Below are 15531 nucleotides of genomic sequence, written 5' to 3' on the forward strand. Positions count from 1 at the left end.
ATTCTTGAGCGACCATTAACGAGCTCAATCGCACAATTGAGCCAAATTTGTTGTTCACGATCAATGCAGCGAAATTTGAACACAAAGTCGATCGTTTTTAATCCGGAACTAAAGGGTCAGTCTCGGGTTGAACCGTATCTTGACAATCAGCAAGATATTCGTTCGATACACCGTACCTGCAAGAGGTTAATGAAGCTACCGATAATCATAGAAACTAAACTTTTTCTTTGTCCGTAGTTTTTGTCCGTGGGCTTTCCTTTCTAAACAAAAATCAAGGCAAGGATAGAAATGCATTTTCGTCGTACAATTTTTTGAAGTGTCGACTAAGGAAACTACCAAGTGTATAATGCTGCTTGAGTACATGTCGCTTTTTCCATTCCAGGACAGTGGGGATAGAGAGGCGTTGCAATATACTCGAAACTTTTGAGAATATCCGGGCAGAGTGCCAGTTTTTTCTCGATCCAACAAGGCATTGACGCCCGACCTCACTGGACTGACTGACCCGATGGACCTCATCAGGTTGGAAAAGATAATAGGCCTGATGGTGGTGAGGCTGGTCGGGTGTTTCTGCTGATGATGATGATGGCGTAAACCATCTACAATAGACCAGATAATTGCTTATCCAAGTGTTTATCTTGCTACAATAGAAATGAGTGCATTCAAAATCTAAAATATACACAGAATATTGCGTTAGTTCTTGACAAAGACATACACGGTCCAAAAACGTGAAAAAAAGGAAGCACAACTTTTGCTTGCTCTTCAAAATAGTAATAATCGAAAGTTTGAACCCTTTCATGCATTAAGATGTAATTCTGAGCACATTTCTTCTTTAGAATTTCATCAACCCTCTAGCTCTAGTCGTTTATTTTCTCAGATACTTCTCTTCGTTGAACGATGTTGATTCATAGGTGGGCCATGGGTAAACTTGGGGAAAAGCCACTGAAGACAGTTTTCTTTGCGCTGATGGTATTCTTTCAAATTGATGGAAATTGACCTTTGTGAAGTCGTTCTCTTTAATTACAGACAAAAAATAGAATTGGTTTAGCCAAGTACAATCGAACCAACCAGAATATTGCAACGTCTCTAACCCAATTGCACGATTAGTATTGAGTAGGAAAGGTCATTTTGATGTAAAGCGTCTCTAAAAAAAGAGGCTTTCAAGCTCTGCAATTCAAACTTTAGTTGGTATTAGAATTGATTGAATTGACTAATTTCAAATTAGTATTATCTACTATAAAATGCTTCATACGAGAGTCCAATAAAAAAGATAAAGTTTGCGCACTTGTATCATCAATAAAACAGAAACTATAGGACACCATTTTTGACCGGACCAAATTTCCAAAATGGAGAGGTTAAGATCACGACAAACGTTCGTCCATCTCTGAATACTATGGAATGTGCAAAGCGGTCGTCTTTCGGGACAAGAGCATGAAAATGCCCTCAGCCTCGATCTTGTTGAGGGAGGAACAACTTGGTCTTTACTTTGTAGTATTTGCCCCCAGGTCGTCTTGTGTCAGTGCTTGCTGGCTTGCATGCTGCGGGAGATGAGGCCGCGAGGTGAAGTGAGCTAATACCTTGGGCCTGTCAATGAGACGCTACATACATTTTGTACATGTGCTACTAGCCAGCGACGATACACGAAAGTTCGCCAATAGGGAGCCGTACAATTCTCCTCGAGTCCAGTCCTGCTTTTGAACGGCAATTTAAGCACTCGCTGGGCGGATGATCACACTGGATAGTCTTTCGTGTCCCTCGTTGTTCAAGTAAGGATTGCAGTCAGTAGCAGTGGGTGTGCCTCAGTTGGATCGAGACTTTCATGACCCTGGTCAGTGTCAACAGAGTGTGAAGAATTGAATTGTCCTTTTCCATTTTGTACAAGAGCACATACTTGGACCTCCAAAGTTCATTTGCGAGTAAGAGAATCCCCATACAGTTCCATCATGCCGAAGGAAATGCTAAACGTGGAGATGACTCGGCGATCGGGAGAGCCATGGGGTCTCCGAATTGGCGGAGGTCAAGACAGGGGCCGCGTGCTAGTTCTGGAAAATGTAAGTACTTGCAGGAGGATAATTCATCCCCACTGAACTTTTTTAAATCATCAATATCTCCAAAACAAATTCCAAACTTGTTTTTTCGCACAGGTTGCTTATTCATCTGTGGCCTTCAGTGCTGGACTTCGAACCCGTGATTACATTGTGGAAGTCAATGGAACAAGTGTGTTCGGCATGAATCACAATGCGTGCAAGGAGCTGATCAAAAAGTGTGGGGATCGTTTGGCCATGAAAGTCGAAAGGTACATTGTTTTTCTAATTGCACGATTGTCAGACTCCTTTGATCTGACTCACATATATTGTCAATCACCTTTGTGCTATTACCTAGGGGGGATCATATCGTGCCCAGCATGAACGAGGCCTTCCCAAAGAAAGGACAGACGCAAGAGACCAATATCGTCGATGAGTTTGATGCACCGGTAAGCCAATGCAGATTCAAATGAAATTTGTTTCAACGCTGAAACTCCATCCTTTAATTGCAGAATAAAGACAAACCATACTGGATTCGATCTATAGAAGAAGGCAACGGGCTCAAAAACTCCAACGGATTCACCACGGTAGGAAAACCTAAAATGTGCTCAAAACAATACAACTCGCCTTTGGAAATCTACTCGGAGGAGGCTCTGGAAGAAATTATGAAAGAGGGAACCCTGAAGTAAGTGCATTACGACCGGCCATCTTAGCACAGCTTTGGGAGTCCGTTCTGACATTTTGTTTCATTCCTATTTCAGCGGCAAGCCGTTCGATATTAGCAACCTCATGAATCCCAGTGGAAAGGACTTTGATGACAAGGAATCTGCGGTTCTCGCCATGATTTTGGCCAACTCGAATAAAAACAAGAAACCCTGATTCCGTCGCCTTTTTCTACGGTTAAAAGTAAAAAAACTGCTATTTCCTTCATTCCTTCTCTAACAATGAACGAACGGCCGAGCAAACCGTTTCATCATCCCTGAAAGTAACATGCCGCACCACAAAGACCAAAGCCTCAACCTGAACCTTGATTGACGATGCTATAATGCGATCCTCCGGTACCATGTCGTATACGATGACCTAAAGCCAGGAAATATATGCATAAAAATATCTCTTGAATGAAAACATGTTTTTATTAAAGCTTAATCTTGGACTAGACAGTTTTCGGTTTTTTGGCTTGAGCATCACAGAAATATGACCCCAGTTTGCACAGCCATAGGAAAATAAGTGATTCTGCAGCCAAGGCAAACAAGGGGACAGGGGCTCGGTTAAGGCCAAAGGACTAGATTTAAACGGCGTTCCTTAACATAATGGCAAGAGCAGCGTGAATTGGCCACATGATATAATGGTCCATGAATATTTTGGCACACATCGCACCGGAAGCGCTAAAACAAACCGAGTCTTCACAGCCTTGCAAGTGGTTTGAGTGACTTAAGTTTGGCAGTTGTAGATATGTAGTAGTTGATAATTCTGAAATCCAAATAACATCAACATTAAGTAAAACCAAGTTTGACCATATCTAAAATCAATTCCAGGTAACTTCATGTCGTTTATACCTCGAGAAAATTGATCGTGAACGCCTATGACAAGTTGCTTGTTCACCCCTTTGGAGTTGTAGTTGGATCTCAGCGTGACTGGAAAACATTCCTCTTCGTTGGTGAGCTGAAAGAAGAGCAGCCAATAGAAACATTTATGAAATTGTAAAGGGTTTCATTATGGGGTGCCACACCTTAAGAAGTTGAAGATATATCTGATCATGGACTTGAGGTAACACGTGAATGCCGGTGCGGCCATTTAAGAACTGCCAATTGCTGATGTCTATGTGAAAACCGGTTGGCAACGACATTAGAACGGCAATTGGCCCAGAGACACTTTTGTCATCGTGGCAGTTCCATCTGAAAAGAACCAGAGCAAAATGAACTGATCAACTTGATTACGCCCCACAATCTAAAATTGCTTGATTTTTTTTACTGACTGTTTGAAAGGCAATAACGGTCAAGTCCATCCCAGATGGGATGAATCCCAGCCCTTCAACTGCTCTCAGCTTACCTCAAACAAACTTTGATAGTGATGCTTGACGAGGTGTTGGCAAGTTCGAAATCGGTCTTGATTGGCAAGTAAGTAGATAATGATGAAGATGATGGGCTATATTCCATTAGAGGCTCATACACGGTCTCCAAAACAATGAGCGCTCGACCGCTCCCTTGAGCTTCCAGCCATAATTGTTTAACTCCTCCAGGATAGTGAATGTCTTGAGCATACCCACGACTCACGTGTACAGCCCGTTCTTTCCCATTGTCGCCTTTTAGGTTGAACGACATCAAACTGGTCGGGGAATGAGGATGCCGATCGGACCACGCTTTCATGGCTTCGCTGGACAAAATTTGCGAGAACTCATCGGCCGAAAAACGATGGGAATTGAGCCACAATGCTATGGGTTCCGTAAGAAGTTCACCTCGGTGTAGATACACCAAGAACGCTAGGGCAGTGGCTCGAACGGAGGACGAGTGCTGCTCTGACGGCCCAAAGAACGTTAAACCATTGGGGTTAGTGCTCTTTCTTTTAGCCAGAATCTCAAAGGCTGTCTCAGCTCCAGGACTTTGCGTTATCGTCAAGGCCCAGGCTACCAAGGCCAACTCGAACTCATTTCCAGTGGTAGAGGCTTCCACAATTCGCAACCTGGATTTCAGGTACATGGCAGATACATCAGAAACGGAAGTAACGTTCCATTGAGAGTTCTGAAACCATACATCATATTAAGGGTCGCCCTGTTGAGGAGGAGCAGATACTTCGCCATTCTTTAAACCTACCTCGGTTGAGAAATCTGCTAAAGTGGTCAGAACCTGAGCAGTCAAAGCCATTTTCTGGAATTCTAGCGGCAGCTTGTGATCATGAAATCCGTTATAGATGTATGATTCGCTGAAGGAACCATCCATGTTTTGATGGGCCGTTAACCAATGGAGAGTCACAATCAGAGTTCTTCCATCGACTGCCAAACCCTCTTGAAACAGCTTCAACAGAGTGGAGGTCGCTAAGGCGGTGAGCCAAAGGCTTGGGACACTGAAGGATTGAGTAAAATGTTTAAAGCCGGAAAGAAACTGAATCATTTCAGGTTCACACTTTAGTAGATCAATTGTATTTTTATGAGGGACAATATACGAGTACCTTTGGAAAGGAACGAGTGAGAAATATCCAAGTGGATTGCGGCAACGCAATAGTTGCTGATATTTCTCTCTGATTCTTTCTTTCAATGGTTTTGAGGATCTTTTCTTCAAGTGCTGGGCTTGGTTTTTGATGAGTTCGGACCGCAAGGCGAACAAATTAGATTGACAGAAATCCTCCTAAGAAGAAAAGAAATCCACATGATTTCACGCTAGTTGAAAGAAAACCTTTCTTTTTCTCACCTTGGACAAGGAATCGAACTCATTATGAAGGTTGTTTGAATGAACCACGGTGGAAATGAAGACCTTCGATTGGACCAATTTTGATTCGGAAGGGGCACAACTTGCTAACCGTTCGATCACATTGGGCCGATTCAACAGTTCCACTTGTAGGGATGTCCAACATTTCGATTGGACTTTTGCCGCTAAGACATTGGTGCGAATGATGACAGGACCGTCCTTGTTGTCAGAGCGATGAAGACGAATCTCGGTGGGTCCAGTGGCCAAAAACACGATGGGAACCGACAAATAAGCTCGACCGTTGGGTTGCACTGCGACCAGGAAATTCTTCAATCTCGATGCCTAAGCAATATTGGATAATGGATATCAAAACCAATTCATGAAATTGATCCAGATCGAATCTCATGGGTCATATAAAAATCCTAATAGCGATCTGACTCGAGCAAACTTACTTGATTCTGCGCAGGGAATTCGAATCGCGTCGTCGCGATCAGAGTTAAGTGCAATTCTTGAGCTATTGTTCCAACGTTTTGGATTTGAATGTCAAGGGTGACGTTCTCACCCATTTTGCATCGCTTGGGGAATTTCCCCGAGACTAGAAACGTAGATCCCAAGCTGAACTCCTTTGCATTCAACTTGGTCAAACCTTCAATTTGCGGAAAAAAACATATGTTGACATCAATCCTTACAATTGTCTGAAGGCCCAAAACATGTGCCCAACTACCTTTGTTGCTTAGAGAAGAGACCGAAAGAGAAACGTGTCGACGAAGTCCGTTGAACTGAATCGTTTTCGATTTCGAGCCATTGTGGGTCGTCTCAAACGTCTGCCACAGACTTTCGGTGAAATTCTCAAATTTGGGCGAGTCGTTCCTATGAATCCACCAAGAACTTGGATTGGACGACTCGTGATTGGGACATTGAGATCGGCAAGGACAAACTGGACTCATGGCTGAGGATAATGGTTTCTCGGGAATGGGTGTGTCCGAGAGCCAGAATATGTCGTCATTTCTGTTGAGGTGGCCTACATGCATGTCACCTTTAGAGAGACGTGAGGCAACCTGGGATGCTAAATCGGTTCCCATTCCATTTTGGGACGGTTTGGTAATGATAATGCTTGGCTGCTTGGAATTGGCCATTAAAGTGAATGAGTCGTTGTTTTGGTTAGAAGTAGCAAGTAGCCGTGCCTGAATCAAGAAGAATAAAATCAATCATTGCACATGTTGGATGGCAAGATTACAATATATTAGAACTCAGAGAGCGTCTTTCAGAAAGCAGATTGTTCTTTGCTCAAGAAGGGGGAGCTTCCTCTTATCTTACGAATTACTGTATTCATGCAATACCTCTGTTCCACCTTGTGGTTTAATTGACAATTTGAGAATGGATGAGATGATCTGGCCTTTTTTATTTCGACTCCACACTACCGCTGTAGAGGTTGGGGCCATGCCTTGAATGGCTCTTTCATCAAACGTGATCAGATTCGAACTTTTTCCAACGATCCGACGAGACACCAGTATCTTACCATTGCAATGGATCAGAAAAAATATTTCGTGCCAAGTGTATCGACTACGAACGTGAAAGATGATATTATCTCCAACCTGTATAAGAAAACAGAAAATAGCAACACTTTTAAGTCTCTTCCGACCATCCTATTCAAGCCAATCATGATCAAAATACCCGGATTTTTCTGGATGAGGAAGACAGACTGATTTGCTCCTTGCTCTTCGATGGAATAACCACGGGTAAGGTGATGGTTTCGGCCTTGGATTTGCTCTCAGGTGTCACGTATAAGGCTTTGATGGTAACTGCGTGGATCTTCGTAAGGTTTAGTTCCGTTTTGGACGCTTGCAAAAGTTCTTCGATGGAGAACGTAGTTTTCCACCAATGTCGGTCGTTCACCAATTGATCGTACACGGGGATCAATGGATTCAGATCAACAATATGACCATTGACCAAGGTGAGAGTAGGGGTCACTTCTAGATTCCCAGTATCTAAATCCCCAATGGTGAGGGGTTCTCGGTTGGCACGTTCTATCCAAAGCTAAGGAATGAAAAAGTCAAGATGATCTCACTTGCCTTCCCGTCAAAGATTCTGAAGTTCTTAAGAACTTCGCTTCATAATGAAGGTAGGATGCTTACGATCTTTACATTACCTTGAGAGTAATTGGAAAGTTATCGTAGATTTGGCAAGAGCTCAAGTGTATTCCCAGGAGGAAACTTTTCGGATAAAGAATGAAGGATGTCTCGTGGTGAACATTCTCTTGACTCCAAGAGTCTATGAGGCTGCCAATCAACCTGACATGGAATATATCCTCCTCCGTGGATCCAATCGATGAAGATGAAGAAGACAAAGAAGATGGGGAGGAGGAAGAGGAAAGGGAAGAGGAAAGGGAAGAGGGAGAAACACTCGAGGGGAAAGATGCAAAACCACTCTCACGCAAAACACTCGTCAACGGAAGGGAAAACCAGATGGGGGAAGAAATCTAAGGAAAGAAGGAAAGACCAAAAGATCAAATCGGACCGAACTTAATGCATTTCTTTGGCTACGGTAGAAGCTGCCACAGATGTGATCCCGAGATCTTTTTAATTGATAATGGCTTTCGGACCAACAAAGTGAACGTAGCCACAGAGTTTTGCAATCGCCAGTGGAATCAAAATGGATCGACGACCATTTGCATCATGAGCTCTTGATGTGCCATACGCTCTTTGTCTATTTGGAGATGTCTTCATGGATGCACTTTTGCAATTGGGATAATGGCAAAGCTGATGGATTAATTGATCTTTCGGCTCTGTATTTCGATTCAGTACGTTGGGAAAAAGCAACCACTACGAATATGACGATTTTGCACATTTATTCGTAGTTAGACCGAAATTGGTAATGTGAAAGTGGTTCAGAATAGTTTTTGTTAAATGTACGTCCGTGAATTTACTATTACAATTAGGTATTTGCTTGTGACACCATCTCTTGGCTTTCCACCAACTTAGCAAGTCTTAAACTAAAGGAGTAGATATCGACTTGGCTGGCTAAGCTATTCACAGTTTTGTCTACGCTCTTTTTCGCTAGTCTTTATGGACAGATGGTAGGGTAAAAACACATCATTTCTACTACATGCCAAGAACGCAGGATGATATTTTCAAAAAATATGTAAAAAATATTTCCTTATTCGGGCCGAAAAAATATTGTATATCTCTGATTGACTGACGTTTTCAAGTTGGCGTCCTCAATTTCAAGAGCTATCGCCACCTACCTTTGAAAGGGCAGCTTCCCTATATAGTTGCTTCTCAAAAAACTAAATTTGGCACAGTTTGATAAATAATTGTTATTAGCTTGATGCAATCGTCGATGTTGATGATTGAGCTGACATAGGTTATCACTTATTTCAGCATTCGACCTGCACCATTGATTTATTGCAAAAGTGTAATGGACATTTTCTTGGATTTATGTTCTATATTAAACACAGGAGTTTATGGTAAGAGTTAGCCTTAAGTAGATATAGACCCTGATTGCATTCAGGATCTCTCCTGGAGAAACATGTGGAAATCAAAAGTGTCCCTTCACAACAAGTTTTTGACGCGTTTGAAACCGAAGTGAAATGGTAGGTCTAAAATTATTTTTGCATGCAATAAGATCTGATTTCCTCAACGTTCAGAGTAGAGAGGGAACTTCGGATGGTCCATCACTTTTGAGACATGAAGCGACATCTAGGGAGGTTTTGCAGATTTTCAAAAAGCTTTTCTCTCCAAGCCTGACGGCCTCCTTACATATTGCCCTCAAAATGCTCTTGAGTAGAGTCCAAACTTCTTTGCAGTATTTGAATTACAGATTGAGTTTCTGCTTTAACACTTCAGTGGGCGAATCTACGGCCATTCCCGAGGGTGAGGCAATAATCAATGTTGGTGGTGATAACGGAGCAGGAATATCCCTCAATTGGGACACCCGTCATCAGATGGCAGACCGAACGAGAGACCTGAGCCCAGTTTTTTAGAGCGAAAGAGTGAATCTTAGATCGAGAAAAGATCGTACTATGCTTCATACACTGGACCCTTTATCGCCCTAAGATGAACTTTTTGGCTTTAAAAAACTGAGCTCTGCCACCTGACTCCAAAACAAACATATAAACAAGCAAACAAACAAAGCCCTTGAGTAAAATCTTTCGTCATCAGATAAATTGTTGAATACTCCGCCATGGTAGAGAAACAATGCTAGGGTTTGTGAAGTGATAGAAAAACAATAAAAATGAAGTACCGCACCCTGATTTTAGATGCTAAGCAGTCAAAGACTAACACATCAGCCAGCTCCTTTAAAATCCAGCTACATTTTCAATAATTGGGCGGGCTGCGTTACAAAATTCAAGACGATGACATTTTGGGTGCAGTTTTGACACCATACCATACCTAGAAACCCAGCGCTAGTCAAGAAAATAAAAAAAGGAATTCGTAGTAAATCGTGCTCCGAGACTCTAAAACCTTCTACCTCCGGACCTTTGGCGACTGTTCAAAACAATTGATCCCGTCCTCTCATTCAAAACCCATTTGGATCAGTATTGGAGGTCGGCAGATTCGAAAATTCATCATTTTCCAAGGGTGACTAACTTTGCTTTTGGCCAATTCTTTAGTGAAGTCATGTTAGGTAAAACATTCTCTTTCGCATTAATCTCAGCCACTAATTTTTGTTTGATAAATGATCATTCAATGGTAGATGCGACTATCTCTTGTGAAATCTAACAATGGGGCAATTTGGAGTTTTTTTGCATTCGGGCCATCGTCAAGTACATAAGGGATTTGCCGACATTTGCTTGAGATTTATGTACTGGTCTGCAGGCTTTTTCCTTCTAGCCCAGAGCTTGATGCAAAAATGATTCTAATTTTGATTGATTCTGAAACGGTTACAAAAATGTCGTGTTGCAGTAACATTTTTGGACAAAATTATCGACCGGAACATGTGAAACTTTGACTTCGAAAATGACGATTTTCGATCAGTTTGAATTTCCCGCCCTTTTACTTTGACAGGGATTGCTCCTTTGACTTTGCTTACCCGCACTTTCAACCAATGACAGACCTTGCTTACATTTTGCTCGCATTTTGTGACGCAAGGCTGCTGAATCCCAAATGTCCAAAATCCCCGACCATCCCAATGTCCAAGGAGTTCTTAGACCGGCTAATACCAACTCGTTGGTGGATCAAATATTTTATGATTGTTTTTGGCCATTTCTTGTTATGCCTTGTTTTTATACATTCAGACATGACAGTTTTTACATTGAATAACTTTCTTTGTATCGGTTACAAAATCCGTAAACTTTAAAGCTATAAAAATACCACTCTTTTAGGTACGACTTCTAGAGATCTGTACTGCGATCACAAGCAAAAAAGTATTATCTCCTAAACCATTCACTTTATTCCAAATAAGTACTTCTTACAATATATCAAAAGATCTTGATGAACATATGAACTTGGTCACATTTGAGCCCAAACCATCCTTATTTGTCATTTCGATACTAGTCCCCTGATCATATATGTCACTTAAAGATCCCTCGACCTTAACCAATTGCTTCCTACAACAAATGAAACTTCTTAATTAATTGAGAACCTTGTCTTGGATCCCTTTCTTGTGGAGCCTCTTGATTAAGAGCTCATGATCTGCTTTGTCAAACACCTTTTTGCTGCATTTTCTTTTTTTTAAGTATTTTAATGCCTTTTTTATTTTGCCCTTTTTGCCTTCCCATGTTCTAGAAGGGAGCTATCGGTAACAGGTAAAACAGACAGTGATGCAGATATTTAGCGAGTCCTACCTGAAAGTCTTGAATTTCTTGGGCTTTCCACGAGACAGGCTTTAGATTCAATATCTGTCCGTCTTTACTCTTTTGCCCTTCGATCAAAAGACTACGAGACTCCACCGGGTTCCACGAGTTTCCCGTTCCGTGAAATGCTCTTCGCATTCTCGTCACATTCAATTTGAGTCGAAGTAGCCCGAGAACGGGATATTGTGGATGGTCCACATGACCTGATTCGATCGAGCCTCGAACTCGGCCTTCGGCATGGACGACGGAAGACTTGACGTGAATGTTCATGAATATGCCTGCATTGGTCGGATCTTCATTGGACACTTGGAAGGGAACCTTAGTGGTGGGGGCACCCCGGCCTTGATCACTAACTATGGCCTCAAGCGTCCAGGTTCCAGAGACGGTGGACCGAGCCAAATCGTAAATAAGACTGATTTGCCCCATCTTGGGATACTTTCCTTCCCACCTTCGCATTTCGTCGCCATGAGGACTCCATAAGTAAATGGTAACGGGCACATCCCAAGGTCTCCCTCTATCGTCGAGGGAAAATACCCGAAAATGCACTGCAACCAAAGTTGATGATGAAGATACGTGTTCCAACTGGTTGATGGCCATCGCCGTGTATTCCAGCTTTGTTGGACACATGTGCGCAGCTCAATTGAACATGCCCAGCGATTAGTGAGACACCTACAGTATATGCAGGCCAACTTAGACAGACTGGCAAATCGTTACTGAAGATCGATGATGATCTTCTTTCATGGCGTAATGATCATTCCTTTTATTCCTGATGATCCAAGTGATCTCACAGCTGGTAACATTAAGAAGAATAACTCGTTGGAAGGTGATCCTTAGGGAAAAAGTCTTCCAGTTTTCTGTATGGATCTTTTCAGAACAGAGTTTTTTTAATTCGCTAAATGGGTGAGCCTCTTCTGCCATATGTGTCAAAATATCACACGTGTTCGACACTTTATTGAGGATTTAATTTGACTTGATTTTTCAGAATAAAGTTGGCTTACTAACGAATGATAATCGGCAGATGGGGAAAAGCCCCTGATTTGATTAGTCCGTTCGTTTTCATTTAAAAAGTGTCCATAAAAGGAGGTAAAGTAGCACATATTGTACGCTTCTACGTGAACTCGTATTCCTTGGAGAGATTGCAGGCAAAGAATTGATCATCAAAAGACACCGAAAAGGGCGGGACAAAAGCGTCAACCATTTTCACGTATCTCTTAAATCTAAATGACGAGCTACCCAAACTTAATAATACGTTGATTTTACCTGATTGGCCAAAGTAATAAACGGCTCGGTTGGTCTCAGCCCAAAGCCACGCCTTGTGTTGTTCCAGAAATAGTTTACGCTCGTAAAGAAATAGCGATCCTTGAGTTCCCCCGTAATGGTTGCCTTCAATCTCAACCGAATAATCTCCATTTTGGAGAGAGGCCACATGACCAGACACCTGCATAAATGAAACAATCCCCAACGACCTTGAAACGTGACCGCCTTGCCAGATAGCATTTCACAATTTGATTTCACCTTTAAAGCGATTTCTGTTGACGAATCCGAGAACGCCTCTCGATACTCCTCGGATAGTAACGATCCTTTGAACAAAAGCCGAACGTGGATTGTGGCTGGAAGGGATCCATGGACATACTCGTTGAAATGAGGCGATCTACGGCTGGTTTGAAAGAGTGTCACCAGAACACGGTATGGAGTTCCAGGCTCGATAAAACGGCTGGCTTGCACAAGGTGCGTCCTAAAACAAGCGTGGGCCCATTAAGTCCATTCGCCAATATTCCAAATCCAATAAGCGGATCAAGGATATCGGAATATGTACATTTCTATCTAAATGCATTTTAGCCTTGGGATAAAATTTATATTAAGCATCGAGATGAGCAGATAGTAAATCTTTTCTCATTTGGATAAAATTTGATGATGATTTTATAAAATTGGCCAGAAATTCTATGAATCAAGATTGCTTGGCTCTTACGGTGCATCGCTGATCTTGAAAATGTGCAGGGGCTCCACATTGGAAATTGTCAAAGCTATTAAGACCCAACACCAAAGCTTGAAACGGTACACCAAAATATAATCACGACACGGCAGCATGATTCGTTGGAAAATTTACACATCACACCGAGAAAACATGGTGACAATCTAATCTACCGGTAAGCACTATACTGAGAGCCCCATTCTTTTGTCACAACCCTGGTTGCGTTGTTCTCGATATTAATCTGGCAAACGCGGGTTCAACTTGTCGGATGGACTCCCAGTGAAGGATAGTTGGGGTGATATTCACCATTGACATGGAAAAAGAGGGGTAGAGAGAGAGAGAGAGAGAGAGAGAGAGCGAGTGAGTGCGTGAATGAGCGAGCAGACGCTTCTCTTTTCCCCATCATCTACGGACCAACACATACCATGGTCTTTTGTGGCATCCCTCAGTTCCAACTTCTCATTCCTCCATCCCCTTTCTACGTACGTATGTATGGCGCTACTTCGCACTATTGCATACATGCACCCATCCCCCCATGGTCGTGAATGTTTGGAACAGCGTACCCGAGTAGTTTCCAATGGAAGAAGCATGCTGACAACAAGCTCTTCGTCCGTCTTGTCCTCTTCCATCCTTTAGAAAAGCCGTTCCCCAATGGAGAACATTGCATCTCGCTCCAACGATGGTGCCAGAAGGAGAAAGCCTCTTTTGGGCACTTACACACCAGTGTACTCGTGGTTTCTTCTACTAGCTGGCTCCCTTTTGCAACCAACTCCTCACGAGTCATTGGTCGGCGAACTCGAGCAAGCCGAGCATGTCTCGTTATTCTTGCCTTTGGGTGGTGGTTATTTCATGTATGTAACACAGGCTGACACGTTTTATCTCGACTTAAGCTTCAACGTGCAGATGACGATTGGTATGATATGGGTAATGAAAGGTTTGGGGAGGGGAAGAACGCGACCCAAGCGACTTTTTGTGCGTATCTCTCCAACACCGCCCATTGTGGCAACATTCGTATCCACAGCACACTTAGTGCCCCTATGCGTAATCAAAGTGCGAGGGTGAGTAGCACACCCTGAGACAGAAATATTTTTCGCCTCATCTTTAAATCATATTTCCAAGTGGAATAGATTGACAAAGATTTGATAAATAAACTAGATGAAACTAACTATTTTTTAACGTCCTTGGTTTTTTTGGCCTCATTTGTTGCCGAGCAAGTTTTGGAATCATTCTGGTTTCACAATAGGAGATGATTTATGAACTTAACAAGGGCATTGACAAAATAGCGTAGCAATGTTCTTTATTCATTTTCGAACAAGTTTTGTTTGGGAGTGTGTTCCCGTGTGGCCACTCCCCTGCCCGCTCAAAGCAATAAAATATGACATTTATAGTTAGTCATGGGCATTGCCACTCGACGTCGATCAAGTGGAAATGTTTGTTTTGAATTAGACATTGGAATCGATTGAAAATGGGGAGTAGTAAAAGTAGATTACAAGTAGAATCATTCTTTGCCTAACGATTTTGGATTAGATCAAATAGTAGATGTTTCTGCGATAACTTCCAGGCCAGCAAACAAGCTTTCATATTTTGAATTGGATTAAGTACTCTCATTGTAAGGTTTGCATCCGCTTCAATGCAAATGGGAACGAATCTATGGACCAGGATGTAGTTTACGAGTTATTGAACCATTTCCACTTGAAGAACTCAAGTATTGTCCCTTAGAAAGAGATGCAAATGTTACTGAGGATGAAAATGATAATACGAGTAATAACGAAAATGATAATAGACATTGAAAATGATTGAACTAAAGGCGTAGCTACACGTAGATTTCATGCAGAAACGTTTTGATAAAGTTTCTTGCAGAATCAGAACGTGACTTTGATTGAGAAAAATGCCCATTGTCTGTTTGTTGCTAAATGATGTCAAATTATGACAATTCTATACATAGAAGCAAAAAAAAAACAACAACACAGGAATTGGATTAGAACGAACTGCGTTAACCTTTAACTCAATTCAGCACAAAATCTATAACACCATGTTCCATTACAATTTTTTAACTAATCCGGAAGAAATTAATTTTTACATCTCTTTTGCGGACTTCCTTACCGCTACTGGGAATGGAATTCCCAACACGTAAAAATGAAAAGAACTGTCATAGCTTACTTAGCTTTCTATTTATGCAAAATATGTTCCACTAACGAATTAGATTTGGCGGATCTGGCCAGCACTTGAATCATGAATCATTGATCATGAATTTGTTCAAAACATTTGTCCAAGTCCGACTAAAATTCTGCCACAAGATCAACATCTAAATATTCCCTGAGAATACTTGAGGGAAGGAAATTG

At 42.0% G+C, this 15531-nt stretch overlaps 2 protein-coding genes and 1 long non-coding RNA gene across 3 annotated transcripts; 2 read left to right on the top strand and 1 right to left on the bottom strand.

Annotated features, from left to right (window-relative positions):
* The first annotated feature begins 1765 nt into the window (after window positions 1-1765).
* On the top strand, window positions 1766-3179 carry LOC131881927 (PDZ and LIM domain protein Zasp-like). Its single transcript, XM_059228926.1, has 5 exons — window positions 1766-2048; window positions 2142-2293; window positions 2380-2470; window positions 2534-2706; window positions 2783-3179. Exons 1-5 carry the CDS (start codon window positions 1941-1943, stop codon window positions 2898-2900), a joined length of 642 nt encoding a protein of 213 aa, XP_059084909.1. The 5' UTR covers window positions 1766-1940; the 3' UTR covers window positions 2901-3179.
* Window positions 2880-13610, bottom strand: LOC131881916 (uncharacterized). The gene is made up of 16 exons (XM_059228915.1): window positions 13186-13610; window positions 12732-12951; window positions 12477-12654; window positions 11208-11761; window positions 7572-7901; window positions 7097-7459; window positions 6763-7017; window positions 6147-6606; window positions 5875-6068; window positions 5426-5764; window positions 5187-5362; window positions 4832-5081; window positions 4071-4759; window positions 3751-3916; window positions 3578-3683; window positions 2880-3491 (listed from the first exon to the last, which is right to left on the bottom strand). The coding sequence occupies exons 1-16, from the start codon at window positions 13302-13304 to the stop codon at window positions 3310-3312; spliced, it is 4581 nt and encodes a 1526-aa protein (XP_059084898.1). The 5' UTR covers window positions 13305-13610; the 3' UTR covers window positions 2880-3309.
* On the top strand, window positions 12204-13085 carry LOC131881935 (uncharacterized). The gene is made up of 2 exons (XR_009373424.1): window positions 12204-12299; window positions 12740-13085. It is a non-coding gene; the product is annotated as an uncharacterized LOC131881935 (long non-coding RNA).
* Window positions 13611-15531: the final 1921 nt, after the last annotated feature.

Source organism: Tigriopus californicus, chromosome 1 (genome assembly GCF_007210705.1).
Source record: "Tigriopus californicus strain San Diego chromosome 1, Tcal_SD_v2.1, whole genome shotgun sequence".
NCBI classification, from domain to species: Eukaryota; Metazoa; Arthropoda; class Copepoda; order Harpacticoida; family Harpacticidae; genus Tigriopus; species Tigriopus californicus.

Bases quoted from the DNA above. Each gene is read 5' to 3' on its own strand.
- LOC131881916 (XM_059228915.1), bottom strand. From the start codon at position 13,304: ATGCTGCCGTGTCGTGATTATATTTTGGTGTACCGTTTCAAGCTTTGG. The intron at 12,655-12,731 runs GTGAAATCAAAT...TCATTTATGCAG, and splicing joins CAACAGAAATCGCTTTAAAG to GTGTCTGGTCATGTGGCCTC. The intron at 11,762-12,476 runs GTAAAATCAACG...CTTTGGTTGCAG, and splicing joins TTATTACTTTGGCCAATCAG to TGCATTTTCGGGTATTTTCC.
- LOC131881927 (XM_059228926.1), top strand. From the start codon at position 1,941: ATGCCGAAGGAAATGCTAAACGTGGAGATGACTCGGCGATCGGGAGAG. The intron at 2,471-2,533 runs GTAAGCCAATGC...CTTTAATTGCAG, and splicing joins TCGATGAGTTTGATGCACCG to AATAAAGACAAACCATACTG. The intron at 2,707-2,782 runs GTAAGTGCATTA...TTCCTATTTCAG, and splicing joins ATGAAAGAGGGAACCCTGAA to CGGCAAGCCGTTCGATATTA.